Consider the following 15,598-nt stretch of genomic DNA (forward strand, 5'->3'; position numbering starts at 1 on the left):
GGGGGAAGCATTATAGATACCTCTCAGCTAGTAGAGCCGGTCTCGCTGGCTGGGCGGGACTGATGGTAAGCACCAGTACCGGTAGGATATAGAGACTGGTAGAAATCATAGAGGGAAGCACAATGGACCAATATAGGTCTAAGTGCATGGGGAAACCCACCCTCTCCAATAACTAACTAACCCTAACAAAATCTTGATAGGAGAACATATTATGAAGCTTCTCATTATGCAGTTTGCTCTATCCTCCTTTTGCTTCCTCCATCTTAGATCCAAAAATTCTCAATGTCACTTTATTCTCAAACATTCTTAATCTCTTTTCCCTTTAGAATGATAAACCAAGCCTGACTCCTGCACAGAAAACAGGTAAAATTATAATAGTTCAAATTTTAAACTTTAGGCTTTAAGAAAGAATGAGAGATGACAAGTTCACAAACATTCCCTAAATTTAATCTGCTCTTTATTTCTTCATGAAGTTAATTATGATATTTTATTGTCATTTCAAAATATTTGAACTCTGCATATACTGAAAAGACTAACTGGTCATCCCTATATTATGACTGTGTCCTGTAGATAATTAAACTTAGATCTAATGACTTAAAATGTGTACATATCTTTTACTTTATTACAAAAACCTCAGCATATAAATTGTGTAATGCTGAAAGCAGATTTCTTTACAGTTCCATCTGAGATTCCAGTCATCTCTAGAGAATATTTTAATCGCTGGTATTCACTGAAGTCCTACTATCTTGCAGTCACAGTTGCTGATGTACCTTTGCAGGTAAGTGGTTATTAAATATTACCTAATTCTGTATTTCTGAAACGTATGATCTCTTTTTTGGGCAAATTATTTCTTCTAATAAATTAAATATAAGGATTATCACACAGTCATAAACTATCAGAAATTAGGCAGGAAGGTTCTATACTGGAGTTTGCACCAGTTCTCCAGCCTAAATTATAAATAGGTATATCTAGAAGCAAGTCATCCCTTCGCTGCTCATTATACTGTAGTGTATATTATTCATAGCAATTCCAGAAAGACTTTTGGAGGCCACATAAACATCAACAATGATAATTTTTATTTCATGCATCCTGTTGTGTTATTATACACAGTTCTTTATTAAGTCTGTCACAACACAACAATATGGTGTTCAAGGGTAAATTAGCTTTGCTACATGTTTCAGCTATTCATAGCCATCATCAGGCAAATACACGATCATCAAATTTACACACTAGTGAACTACAATTGCGTAGGGAGTCTGGATACTGGACAATTATATTATAAAACACATGGTATAAAAATTACAATGAAATATAAATTTATTATAAAACAAGAGTTTTGCCATAAAATAAGGTTAAATCAGTTCAAGTGATAATCTATATCATGAAGTCAGTCGCAATCTTGTATTTTCCCGTGGACGATGGTATATTCTAGACTTTTATATGATAAACTGTTTGGAGGCCAGTGAAGTATAATTTTAACATTAATCTGAAAATGATTTGTCAATAAAAGCTATTATATTTATTGTAATGACTACTGATTTTGATATCGATGATATAGTAGTATTGTCTATTTACTGTTTGGTTGATGCATCATCGTATGATGTATTTATGTCCGTTTTGTAGAGAATACAGATTACAACTAATTTGGTGATGTATGTTATGGTGAAGTCGGTGCAAAAGAGGAAGGGGGGAAGATGTGGTGTGAGGATGTGGTGGGAGGGGAGATTTATGTTTGTTATGTGTCAATTAGTACATCAAATATAGGGTTAAAAATTTCAGTGAAACTATCTTTTGTTTGCTGACTTCATAAATATGAAATCTTTCATAAGTATCCAGTGTTTGGCCTTTCTTGCCGATGTATAAAATTTCCAGTATTTTGTCCATCGTGATATATTCATGTGGGGTGTCTAATATATGTTGAGCAAATTTTGAGTTATGTCTCTTATGCGTTCTCTGAATTTGATTTTAAAGGCACGGCCCATTTGTCCTATATATTTCAACGGACAGTCACCACATTGTAGTTGGTGAACTCCACTAAGGCTGTACTTATCATTTTTCTTTTAGTTTATTTTTAGGAGATGTTTAATATTGCTTTTGTCCTATATGAGATACCAACTTCAGTATTCTTAAATAGTTTGGTAACAGTTCTGATTTCATGGCCGAAATAGGTAAAGGTGATCCATTTATTTTTTTGCATGGTATTTTTGCCAGAGGGTTTTTGTATTTGTTGTATGGTATTTAGTGGGTGGTTATTATTATTTAGTATAGTTCTAACAGTGTTTTCTTCTATGTTTTTGTTGTTATGCGAAAGGGGTATTGATTCAATTGATTAATGAGAAAGTTTATAGCAGCTTTTTGTGTTCATATGGGTGACATGAATCATTGTGGATGATCAGATCAGTAACTAGGTTTTCTATAGATTCCAAGTTGTAGCTTATTGTGTGTTTTCTCGATGGATAGATCCAAAAAGTTAATTTTATTATTTATTTATTTTTCCATTGTGAATTTGATATTAGGTTGTATATTGTTAAATTCATTCAAAGTATTATCGATGTTAGTTATATGAGAATTATAGATGATTAAAATATCATCCACATATCTATAATAATCTATTATTTGGAATTTCAGCAAGATGTCAATGATGTTGTATGTTCGAGGTATTGTATAAATACTTCGGCTAGAATTGCTGAAGTTGATGCTCCCATGGCGAGACCTTCATTTTGTTTAAACCATTTGCCATTATGTTCAATGTAATTTTGTTCAAGCGTTATATTTAGTAGATTATTAATTTCAATTTTTGTTTCATGTGGAATGTCATGATTCTTATCTACAATATTTTCTACGATGTTTAAGAGTTCATATATGGGGATATTGGTATACATATTTTCAATATCGAAAGAATACATTTGTGTATGTAGCAAAGCTAATTCAGCCTTCAACACTGTATTGTTGTGTTGTGATGGACTTAATAAAGAATTGTATCAACAATGATAGTTAGTCCCCAGCTATTATTCAGGCTTCTGAATGAAAGCCAATTGGCACATTAACTGAACTAACCTACTTGTTCCCACAATATCAAGAGATGGTATTTGCTGCCTTGTGGGCTCAATTTTCTATCTATTATAGGTAACTGGTATTAGCTGAGGTTCGAAGAAATCAAAGAAATTTTGATTACCCATACCAGTTGAGAAATGCATTGTTAATCTAACTGTAAACGTCAAACAGACACCCTTAACAACACACAGATTTGGGTATTGAATTCCGATTTGGAAAACTATAACCCATAAAACTACAAGATTTACTTTTATACAGTCTTTGCAGTCAGTGCACAATGTGAACACATGGTGCTTATGACATGTTTCTTGACCTGTGTGTCTATCTACATGAATCTTCTGCTAAGCACTTGAAAGATCTGAGAAAAATAGAGTACAAGAGATCTAAATAAAAGTTATTGGACAAATATAGTTTCTGTATCTGTGGTTCATTATAACACTCACTCTGAATAAGAATGTAATAGCTTTTTCTATATTAATATTAGCAACATAATAATTGGCACAAACAAGAACTGTAAAAATAAATACTGAAGATAACATATTTTTAAAGCTGTTCATTGTTTTTGAGAAAACTCTCTAAGTAAAAAAAGTAAAATAAGTAAAGCTATCCCTGTAACAGGCCATGAAGGCCCATAGGGTTGTGAGACGTTGAGGGTTCCACATTATCTAGACAATTGGCTCAAAGATGGCGGTAAGGTTGTCAGCCTTACGTGCCAGCCACAGTTTACTCCCCAGGAAAATTATTATTTAATTCTTGGTACTCATTTCTGTTAGAGCCCATAGTGCAGCCGGAAGGATTAGGTCAACTGAAAAAAAAATCCAGTGACCTCACTGGGACTTGAACCCGCAACCTTCTGGCTTGTAGCATAGTGCCTCATCCAACTACACTACCGCGTGCCCCCACTCTCTAAGTATATAAAATTAATATTTTAGGCAACTCTCCTTAAAGTAACACAGACAGAGACAGATTGAAGAGGAGGCCAGACCTTTTGGTTTTAATTGTGAAGTTGCTGGCAAAAGTTTGTGATTCAGATTTCAGAGAAACTTGATGAAGAATAAGTTTATTATTAATTATTAGTTAATATTACAAGAGGGATTTCATGTACTTCAGAAATGAGAATATTTATAAGCTTTGTGGTACCTTTCAGATCACAGAAAACAAATTTAAAACAACATTTAATTCAAATAAATTTGATCAACAAGAGAATCCCTACTCACACTAAAATTTTTCATTCATTTATAATTAATACATGACTGGGTTAACTTATCCGTGATGATATTGAACTTTATTCCTTTACAGATCATTTGCTCAGTTGGCTACACACTCATAGTATATCACATGACAGCACAACCCCCTGATGTGATGCGCTATGTTCTTTTCGTCACAATATGCACTATGGTAGCAATGGTGGCTCAGAGCATTGGCCTTCTCATTGGAGTGTCCATGAGTATTCAGGTACATTCGTCTTCTTCTTATAAACTTATCTTACACTTCCCTCCTTAAATAATTTATGCTCTCACTCCGGTGTTGCTGCACATTAGACAAAATATCAGCACGCATTATATTCTCACATTCAGGATGAATATCACAAGTTATGGAAAAAAAATATAGGTCAAAATTTGAATGTACCACACGTCTGCTGCATATTATGACGAGTAAGCTGATAATTATATTAGCTGCAGACTGTGATGTATTGGAGGAAATTTAGCACTACCCATTGAATAAGACTTCAAACTACTAGTTTAAAGTATGGCTGAAAGACGTCTGAATCCACACCTTTCTAATGGGTGCCATGGGAAAGGCAAGTCCCAGTACTAATTTGCCCAAGAGGATACTGGTCCATAACATGAGAGACGCCAACTAAGACATACAAATATGATGCTTCCCAAACATATACTCATTAGTCTGCATAAGGAATGACAAACCACATCAAAGCTTTAAAAAGAATTACATAAATATTTAAGTGATACCATTAAAAAATAATATACAATTACTTCAAATATTAAAATACACTACTGTCTTCTTGTTTAGCAGGAAGACATCTAACTGCTTTCCTTTTTTACAACCTTTATGGTATGCATACTGTTGTGTGTTATATCAAATATATATAATGGGACAGCCTATGTAACAACAAGCCACCAATTGTGCAGTTACTCAAGAATTTCCCAGCATTTTATGGAACTCAAAGGTTCATTACCATGTTCACAAGAGCCCTCCACTGGTCCCTATTCTGAGCCAAATCACTCAAATCCATACCATCCCTTCCTATCTTTCTGAGATCCATTTCAATGTTGTCCACCCACCTACACCTTGGTCTTCCCAGTGGTCTCTTTCGTTCTGGCTTTCCCACCAATATCCTATATGCATTCCTCCTCTTCCCAATTAGTGCTACATGCCCTGCCCACCTAATCCTCCTTGATTTGATCATTCTACTCGTAATTATACTTGAAGAAGCATACAAGTATCATGATGCTAACATGTTTTTAAATGTATTTTAGTAAGTAATTAGATTCAAACACATTCCAAGAATACACAGTTGCAGCCTTTCATAAAATTAATAGCTTATGTCAAGTGATGTATATGTAAAAAGAATGCTTGAAAGAGTACTCACCAATTCTGTATTGCACTTTAGGTTCCTAGAGAGTAGTGTGTAGACAACAATCCTATATTCTTCCTTTCAACTTATTAATACAACCACCATCTGTAATATTTCAGAACGACAGACATTATTTTCCTATTAATGCTGCAAAATACGAACACTGCAATTGAAAGTGGTTTCTTCCAGCATTTTGCACTGTAGAAATGTAAGTCATAAAAAACAAAAAATCAAAACTCTGTGGTTCTAGTCCATAAGCGAACTATACTGACCAAGTGACTGCCACTTGTCAGCGAAGATAGTACCAACTTTAATGGATAGAAGGTGTCGCGTGGTCAGTGCAGCAAATCCCCACAGCCATTAATCTCGGTTTTCTAGACCAGAGCCGCCATTTCCTTGAAATAGCTCCTCAATTATCCTCATGAGACTGATGCCATACATAAGAATAATAATAATAATAATAGTAAAATAAAGTGCATGCTAGAACATGAATGAAAAACAAATGTAAGTTAAACTGTGAAAGTTTATCTGTGTTAGCAAAGTGCAGTAGAAGTATCATTTATTTATTTTGCACTAACTTGGTTTTTAAACTCTTACTACACCCGACTGGGAACATCTTGAGTCATAGTATATATTGTGTTTCTGATTCTTGTCTTCACTCTCAATATCACTTGTTTTTCACCATCCTGTAGGTAAAAGTGATGCAGTAGTATTTGGAGATGAAGGTGGCCAAAGTTTCAAACAACCTCTTTGAATCCACTGCCATGGAAAATGCTAGTTTAGGCTTTCACCCAGAGTCTCTAGGCACAGTGGAACTTTCTGTATTAATACATAAATGACAGACCAGTTTCTCAACTTACAGGAGTGCCACTTTATACAAAAATTGTTCATGAAGATCTAATCAGTATTTCTCAGGGTAGTGGCTTTCACCCAAGGGACTATGTAAAACAAATGATATGTGATGTGAAGTATAAAAGACTGCCTGCACAGACAATGTTCAGACTTATAAAGTAAGTAAAAGTAAAGCTATCCCTGTACCAGGCCATGAAGGCCCATAGGGTTGTGAGACGTTGAAGGTCCCACACTATCTAGACAATGGATTCAAAGATGGCGGTAAGGTTGTCAGCCTTACGCGCCGGCCGCGCTTTACTCCTCAGGAAAATTATTTGATTAATTCCTGGTACTCATTTCTGTTAGAGGCTGAGTGAACCCCAGGGTCATAGTGCAGCTGGAAGGATTAGGTCAACTGAAAAAATCCAATGACCTCATCGGGACTTGAACCCGTGACCTTCCGGCTTGTAGCATGCCCCCAATATTCAGACTTATAAGAAACTTAACAAATATGTACAAAGTGCCAGATGGTAGTTATATGAATTTCTTTAACGCAGGTAAATTTTCAGTTTCTATTTCATTTCATATCTTATTCATAAACTGTCACAAAATAATTAAACTTGAATAGTGCACTATAAATTTATATGGGAACATGTTATACCATAAATTAAATAATTCTATTTTTATCAAAATGGACTTATTTATTTACTTTCATCTTTAAGAACCAAGAATTAATAATTAATTAATAGTTACCAACTCTAACCCCATAGATTTTGTAAGTGATATAATGACCATTGTCAAATACTTAAACCTTGAAAAAAAAAACCCATCCCATACTATTTATAACTGAAAATGGACCCCAAATTAACCTATGTAAGCTGTGCTAACAAAACAATTTTTAAAGCACATGACACAAAATTCCTTGGATTATCTATAGACAGTATACTGTCTTGGAAATTACATACTGGGCAGGTACTACATATGCTGAGTGCATCTTGTTATGGACTCAGAGCTGTTCAACCCTACATGTCTCAGGAAGTAATGAAAATGGTTTACTGTGCCTATTTTCACCCTGCTATGTCATATGGAATAATTTCTGGGGAAACTCAACAGATAACATTAAAATCTTCAAAATGCAAAAGAAATCAGAATTATCACAGGAAGCAAGAACAGAGATTCTTGCAGAGATTTATTTAAAAACTTGAAAACCTTTCTGTTTTGCTCACAATACATACTCTTGCTCCACCAACATTCTATAAAAATCTGTCTCTATATCAAGGAGGAGTTCACTTCTTAGGCATCAAAGTGTTCAGTCAAAGTGATCTCTTACTGTAGGAGAATCTTTTGTTTGAGCTGAGTGAGCATTATTATTTAATAGTGACATTGAGAATAAATAAAAAAAACACTGTTTTTCTGTGATATTATTAATGTAAAGAAAATATAGTGCATGTAATAAGAATATGGGATGACTCAGTCCATTATTAATTTTTTTCACAATATGGGTGTTCTTCCATCAATCTTTATTTCCCAAAACCTGGTCATTCCTTTTAGTCACTGTTCTAAAATTAATACTCTTACTACACAGAACATGTGAAATGAAAAGAAATAAATTGGAGGAAGATATACACGAAAAATTTTTATATATTTCTGCTCATACAAACTATGACTATATTTTTTTTTTTCAGAATGGAATGGTATGGGGTGCATTAGCAATAATGCCATTCATGATCTTCTCTGGTTACTTTGTGCATATGAATGATGCACCAACATATTTCCGGTGGTTGTTCCACATCAGTTACCTCAAGTATGGTTTTGATGGAGCATTGATTTCTATCTATAGCTATGAGCGCAAAGAACTAGAATGCTCCATTGACTACTGCCACTACACAAACCCCAAGAAATTCCTCAAAGCACTTGACATGGGCAATGATAATTACTGGTTCAATTCTATCATCCTTGGTGTCATGTTTTTCTCTTTGAGATTCCTCTGTTACTTTATTTTACTCTATAGACTTAAGAACAGGTATTGACATATAGAATTTTGTTCAGTAATATTTTAATATTACATTCTAATCAAATTTGTTACATAAAATCAGAAATATTTCAAGTATATATGACAAAGCTCCTCAGTTCTAGAGTTGCAAACAGATGTATATCATTTTTCTCTCCAGAAAGTTATCTTACTGGAATTGTCTGGTCACCAGTTGTACATATCATACTATAACTGATTTTCCATAAGTAAGTAAATATTTCCACCCTCTCTAAATGTTAACAAATAATATAACTACAGGAGTTTCCATATTGCTCACAAATAAAAGTGAAAAAATTTCTCTTTCCTGCCATATGCAGGTTTGTGGTAAAACACCTGTTCAGAGGGATAATAGTTTATGATGTTCTGAAAAAGTGATAAATTATTTAATCCCAGAAGCAACATTGTACAATTATACAAGGGCTATCCAGAAAGTAATATCTGCTGAGCTGTTAACAAAACAATGAGAAAAAATGATTATATACATGAAATACATACATACTTAAGCTACTTCTGAATGTAGTCAGTGCCAGAACTAAGGCACTCATATCGGGGAATAAGTTTTTGTATGCCTGTACCAAAGAAGTCTACTGCATGTGAGCTCAGCCATGCTTTCACATCTTCCATGTACTCCTCATTACTGCTGAACCACTGTGATCACAACCAGTTTTTTACATAGGTAAACAGGTCGTAGTCACTCAGAGAAGGATTGGGGCTGTAGGGAGGGTGGTCAAATAACTCCTAGCTGAAATGCTCCAGCAGTAATCAAGTGTGAGCAGCTGTATACAGACGTATATTGCAATGGAGGAGCACTACAACAGATGTCACCATTCTGTGTCTTTTGTTTTGAACGGCCTTATGCAGTTCTCTTTTAGTGTTCCACAATACACTCGTGATGTTATTGCAGTCCTTCGTTGCACGAATTCTACCATCAGCACTCATTTCTTGCCCCCAAAAAACAGTTTCCATCAGCTTTCTGGCAGACATTTGTTTAAATTCTGTCGGCTTGTTTGGTAAATGTGTGCACATTCACTGCTTTTGACTGATCTTTAATTTAAACATTTATAAACTAAACACAGGTTTCCTCACCTGTTACTTGTAGGATGTGATTGAGATATTCATCGCCATCTTTGTGGTATTGCTATAAACAAAGTCAAAACTGAAGCCATTCTCTGAATTTTTATGTGCAACTGTGAGCATTTTTGGAACCCATCTCGTGCAAAACTTGTGATAGCCTAGCCTAACTGATTATCTGATAAAGAAAAATGTATGAAATCTGTCGAAATTCACATGAGTTCTGAAAGTGTGAAGCGGTGTCCTTCACAAATTTTTTAGGTCATTGTTTTGAACAAGATCATCACTCACTACAGATGGCTGGCGAAACACTTCACTCTTCATTGCAAATGTTTGTTCACCCATCTTTGAACATTCTACACCACTGTCTTACAGTTCCTTCTCACTACATTTTGCCCATAAACAAATCATAATTCACAATGGATTTCTGCAGCACACATGTTTTTAGAATGAAGGAAGTAAATAACAATATGAATTTTGCTGCTGGTGGGATAATCAATCACAGGATACATCATAACTAACTCCGTAGGGACAAGAACATACATTAGATGACCAGCTATGTGATGTTTACAAAGCAATGAGTCATGTGACACTACCTTGCATGCATGAGCTATCCCCTGCTCCTGCATTAGGTGCCTAAAATATATGGAGATTACTTTCCAAATAACCCTTGTATAATGACATGTAAGAGCATCATCTTTCTGAAAATCATTTACTATATCATTGATGAAGAATGACAGTTGTAGTTGAAAAATTATCAGGTGCCACTGCAAAGAGTTCAAAATCTTCCCACTCAGAATACAACAAAATTCTCTTTTAAGGCTTCTTTGGGGAATAGTGGATCTGAACACTATATTGAGGAAAACATTAAAATATTAGAATTTTAACACTAATATTATTGATTTGGGATCAGCAAAATTGAATGTTAAGCAAGAAAAACCTTGAGCTACATTAAATGGGAATAATTGTATACTGTTACTCTTTTGATAATAAATCAACATTTGTGCTTTCAGATTTGTCAAGCACTGGTAACTGATCAGTGACCCTTATTTTCACAGTGCAGCAATAAGGTGTGCCATAAATTTGTTACATAGCGAGTTTCTTACAGTTTGTGTACCTAGAAAGTAACTGAGGAAAATCAGAGAAAGAATGAAACTAGGAAGTTTTTTAATGACATCAGATTTTTTAAAACACACAACAGTGCATTGCCAAGGATGTGTAGAGATGCTGATCGGAATTTAATAATGCAGCAACTACAGGTACTAGAAAAATGGAAGGAAAATTTCATTGAAATGTTCACTTTGGCCGAAACAGACAAAATCCCTGATATTATGGATGACTCAGCGTGTGATAATGACTTGTATACTGAACCTCCAACATATGAGGTATGTACCATAATCAACAGACTCAGAATCAATAAAGCTGCTGGACCAGACAACATTACCCCAGAGTTAATTAAATTTGGTGGACAAACACTGAAACAGAGGATACATAAGCTGACACTGAAGGTCTATATGTATAAAATAAACTCCATTCATTCATTCATTTTACATTCCATAGATCCACAGTACAACAGGTAGGATATGGAACACGTCAAGTGGTACATATATAAAAGACAAATAAGCCAAAAAATAGAATAAAATAAAATTATGACAAAAAACATTATTTATTAAACTATATATAAATTCTTTGGTATGTCATTAACTCGCAATAGCCTTAAACTGAAGATATTCATCAATGGAATAAAAATAATGTGTATAAAGAAAATGTTTTAGACAGGCTTCAGATTTCCTTGGATTATGAAATATATCTTTAATATGTGGAGGAAGATTGTTAAATACGTTAATACCCATACAGTACACTCCCTTTTGGTAAACTGTAAAATTTACTGTGGGCAGATAATTATTTGATTGTCTTGTACCTGTATTATGCTTTTCTGAATTTAAAATAAAGAGATCCTTGTTATTGACCACAAACAACATGAGTGAAAAAATATATTGTGATGCAAGAGGCAAAATTTCCAACTTCCTAAACAAATTCCTGCACGAAGCCCTGCTCCTACAGCCCATCATAATTCTTATTATTCTTTTTTGCATTCTAAATATTTTAAAACTGTGGGGTGAATTTCCCCAGAACATTAAGCCATAGCTTATGATTGAATTAAAATATGAATAATAAATAATTTTCATCATACTCGTACATCATAAATGTAACACTTTATTGTACTTCTTGTGCCTCTTCTTTCACACTGCACTCAATATTAACATTTAAACTCCAGATTTCGAATTGTTCATTGCTCTGTCATCAATCGGCACCCAAGATTCCAGAACTCCCCTTGTCAGTGTTGTCAATTATGTTTAAAATCTTTATTAATATTGACTCGTTGATTGGTTTAAAATTTTAAATTCTCAATTTAGCTTTAATATTTAAAATTTAAATTTAAAATAAAAAATCACACAGATACCTGCTCTGCATTGCTTTCAGCACAGCTCGCGTGTTATCTGTAATACACAAATATTCGTGTGACTGTCTTATGTTCTTACGTTATTCCTATAGATAGCTTGCAATTTGCAATATATACAAAACCCACACAAACGGACATCATAATACCTAACAGTTCATGCCATCCATTTGAGCACAAAATGTCAGGTATTTATTATCTAATAAACAGACTCTACACATATCCAATAACAGAAAAAGAGAAACGGATAGAAAAGAACACTATTAAAAACATACTACATAACAACAGATACAACACAAACATAATTAACAGACAAACTCAGATAAAATGAAAACAAAAATCAAACATGCACGATGACAAACAACACCAAAAAACAGAGTGGGCCATATTTACATATAGTACAAAAGAAGTACGAAAAATCACATAACTTTTCAAAGAGACACATATAAAAATAACATTTCCCACATGGAACACAGCTGAAAGTATACTTAAACATAAACCACAATTAGATAAATACAATAAAAGTAGTATATACCAAATGCAATGTGCAGATTGCTCATTAAAATACATTGGACAAACGGGCCGAACATTTAACACTAGATATAAGGAGCATATACACGATATTAGAAATAGTAATAGCAATTCTGGATACTTAAATCACATACTAAACACTGGACATGAATACGGAACAATAACAGATGGAATGGAAGTCGTAACAATGGGCAAAAAGGTATACATTTGAATACACTAGAAAAATACCATATATATAAAATAAGTAAGAAGGGCCTGCACATGAATGACAGATACACACCGTCCCATATTTCAAAAAATACATGAGCTCTATACAGACTAATGGTACACCCCCTCCCCCCACTACCCATTCCCCTTCCACACTCAACAACATAAAAACAGCACACAACACACCAGACAGCAAACATATTGAAGAAAAGTAGTGGTACGCACACAGAGAGCCTGCACAAAGTAAGTACACATAATAGAATAAAAAATTATAGGAATAATGTAAGAACATAAAGACAGTAACACAAATATTTGTGTATTACAGATAACACGCAAGCTGTGCTGAAAGCAAGAGGTAGCCACTGCAGCACATGTAAGCATAGAGCAGGTATCTCTGTGCTTTATTATTTTAAATTTAAATTTTAAATATTAAAGCTAAATTTAAAATTTAAAATTTAAACCAATCGATGAGTCAATATTAATAAAGATTTTAAACATAATTGACAAAACCGACAAGGGGAGTTCTGTAATATCAGTGCCGATTGATGACAGAGAAATGAACAATTAGAAATCTGGCGTTTAAATGTTAATATTGAGTGCAGTGTGACAGCTACGTGAAGTGAAATACACCTGATGATGACCAGTTACAGCCGAAACATGTAGTGTGAAAGAAGGGGGCCAAGAACTACAATAAAGTGTTACATTTACGACGGAGTTTATATTATATATATAGAAGTATGGAATGTAACATGATGCTTAAATAAAATATAATACTGATATTGAAGATATGGCAGGACCAAGAGATCCCTGCAGAGTGGGGAAGGAATCATAGCACAAGTACATAAAAAAGTTGATAAGGTGGCTTGTCATAATTACAGACCAATAACATTATTAAACATCTCATATAAAATTTTCACAATTCTATTGAATAATAGACTGATAGCTACTATAGAAAGTAAATTAGATGACTGTCAAATGGGATTCAGGCCAAACAGATCAACAATAGATAACATATTTATAGTTATACAGATCTATGAAAAATGCTGAGAGTTTAATATTGATGTTTATAACATATTTGTAGGCTATACACAAGCATTCAATTCTGTTAAGAGGTGTCAAATAATATACTGCCTTAAAAACTACAATGTTTCATCTAAACTAATCAGACTAATAGCAGCAACTCTCCAAAATACGAAAGCAAAGGTAAAAATAAATGCGGAGCTTAGCGAAGGATTCCAAATAAGCTGTGGAGTGAAACATGGTGACCCATTATCTGCATCACTTTTCATACTGGTTATAGACGAGATCATAAAAAGTCTAGATGTTAGAGGTAATATTTCCACAAGGTGTAAACAGTGTTGTTCATATGCCAATGACATACTCATTATTGCAAGAACAAAACAAACATTGATTAACACCTCTGAAGAGCTTAAAAAGCCTCACAAAAGTATGGGCTGTAGTCAGTGAACAAAAAACTAAATTCCTACAGTTCTAACAAACCTCAAATAATCCAATATCTCAGATGCAGTGATGTAAACACAGAACAAGTCTCTCATTATAAATATTTAGGGTCTATGGTTGATTCAGACACAATTGAACACGAGATTAAAGAGAGGTTAGCAACTGGAAATAAAGCATATGCTGCACATTTAACACTGTTCAAAAGTAAACTTATTTCTAAAACAGCTAAATTAAGATTATACCAGATGGTAATTCGACCAACAGTGACCTACGCCTGTGAAACCTGGACACTTAACGAGGTCATTAAACATAGACTTTTAGTCTTTGAAAGGAAAATTCTAAGAAAGATCTTCGGGCCACCATGATGGCTCCTGGAGAATTAAAACATATGAGGAACTAGATAATCTAATAAAAGGAAGGAACACAGTTAACTTCATCAAAGCCCAAAGAATAAGTTCGTTTGGACACATCTCAAGGATGGAGGCTGGACAAACAGTTAAAAGAATATATGACTGGCAGCCACACGCTATAAGAAAGAGAGGCCAACCTAACATCAGATGGAAAGATGACATAAGGGAAGATCTAAAGAATTTAGGAATTTATAACTGGACAACTTGCACACAGGACAGAAGTAGTTGGAAGGAAATTGTTGAGCAGGCCAAAGCGTTCAAGAAATGAAGCTTATTATGAAGAAGTACCTAGACAGAATACAGACCTACATTTACTTGTGCTTGGCGCCTGTGGTGTGGTGGACTTTCCTCAGTTGTCATGAAACAATTCACAGTACCATAAAATAAAATCAGGACACTGTCTTATTGTTTAATTTTAATTCCAGTTTGTGATTCAGACTTTTCAGGGAAACATTTTAAAAGATGAAATCATTGGCAGAGCATCTTTAGAAATTAAGAAAACAGATTTACTGGGAAAACAAATAATTCTGAATTTTAAGATGTTTGAGTTGAAGCTGCTACAGCAATTAGTCTGTTTTTAATATTAATTTGTTTTAATAAAAGCAGATATAAAGTAAAAAAAATCTTTATTGTACATTTTTTTTAAAACATTATTATTATTATTATTATTATCATCGTCATCTCTTGTCACAGGTTTATTTCCTGGTATTCCTTTGCTTGGACCAGTGATGCACCTCACCACTCAGGCTTCAAGCTTCGCACTGTAGCACTTTCCGTAGTATGTGTGATGTTCCCAGGATAGCTGTTTTTTGCAGTGAATCTATGGAGTGTTTACCAGGAATTAGTTCCAAATGTTTCCTCAGCCCTCTGGTAACTGTACCCGTGGCTCCAATAATCACTGGTATCACAAAACATTTCACATTCCACATTCGCTGAATTTCGAT

General features: G+C 34.2%; 1 protein-coding gene and 1 long non-coding RNA gene across 6 annotated transcripts in view; one reads left to right on the forward strand and one right to left on the reverse strand.

Annotated features, from left to right (window-relative positions):
• The window catches only part of LOC111861908 (ATP-binding cassette sub-family G member 4), a 79,295-nt gene extending 67,513 nt beyond the window's left edge, over positions 1 to 11,782 (forward strand). For both annotated transcript variants that reach the window (XM_023846858.2, XM_023846857.2), the window contains exons 9-11: positions 678 to 778; positions 4,354 to 4,509; positions 8,167 to 11,782. In XM_023846858.2, coding sequence (XP_023702626.1) covers positions 678 to 778; positions 4,354 to 4,509; positions 8,167 to 8,511 — 602 coding nt within the window. In that variant the 3' untranslated portion in view covers positions 8,512 to 11,782. The remainder of the gene's footprint in view (positions 1 to 677; positions 779 to 4,353; positions 4,510 to 8,166) is intronic.
• LOC111861913 overlaps positions 1 to 15,598 on the reverse strand; it is an 81,252-nt gene that overhangs the window by 61,344 nt on the left and 4,310 nt on the right. For 2 of the 4 annotated variants that reach the window (XR_002842353.2, XR_002842352.2), the window contains exons 2-3: positions 5,666 to 5,755; positions 4,497 to 4,584 (exon numbers count right to left, since the gene is read on the reverse strand). This is a non-coding gene — a long non-coding RNA (uncharacterized LOC111861913). Of the gene's footprint in view, positions 1 to 4,496; positions 4,585 to 5,665; positions 5,756 to 15,598 lie in introns of those variants that run through there. The other 2 variants (XR_004512743.1, XR_004512744.1) reach the window with 1 other exon arrangement.

This window comes from Cryptotermes secundus, unplaced genomic scaffold, assembly GCF_002891405.2.
Source record: "Cryptotermes secundus unplaced genomic scaffold, Csec_1.0 scaffold39, whole genome shotgun sequence".
Classification (NCBI taxonomy): Eukaryota; Metazoa; Arthropoda; class Insecta; order Blattodea; family Kalotermitidae; genus Cryptotermes; species Cryptotermes secundus.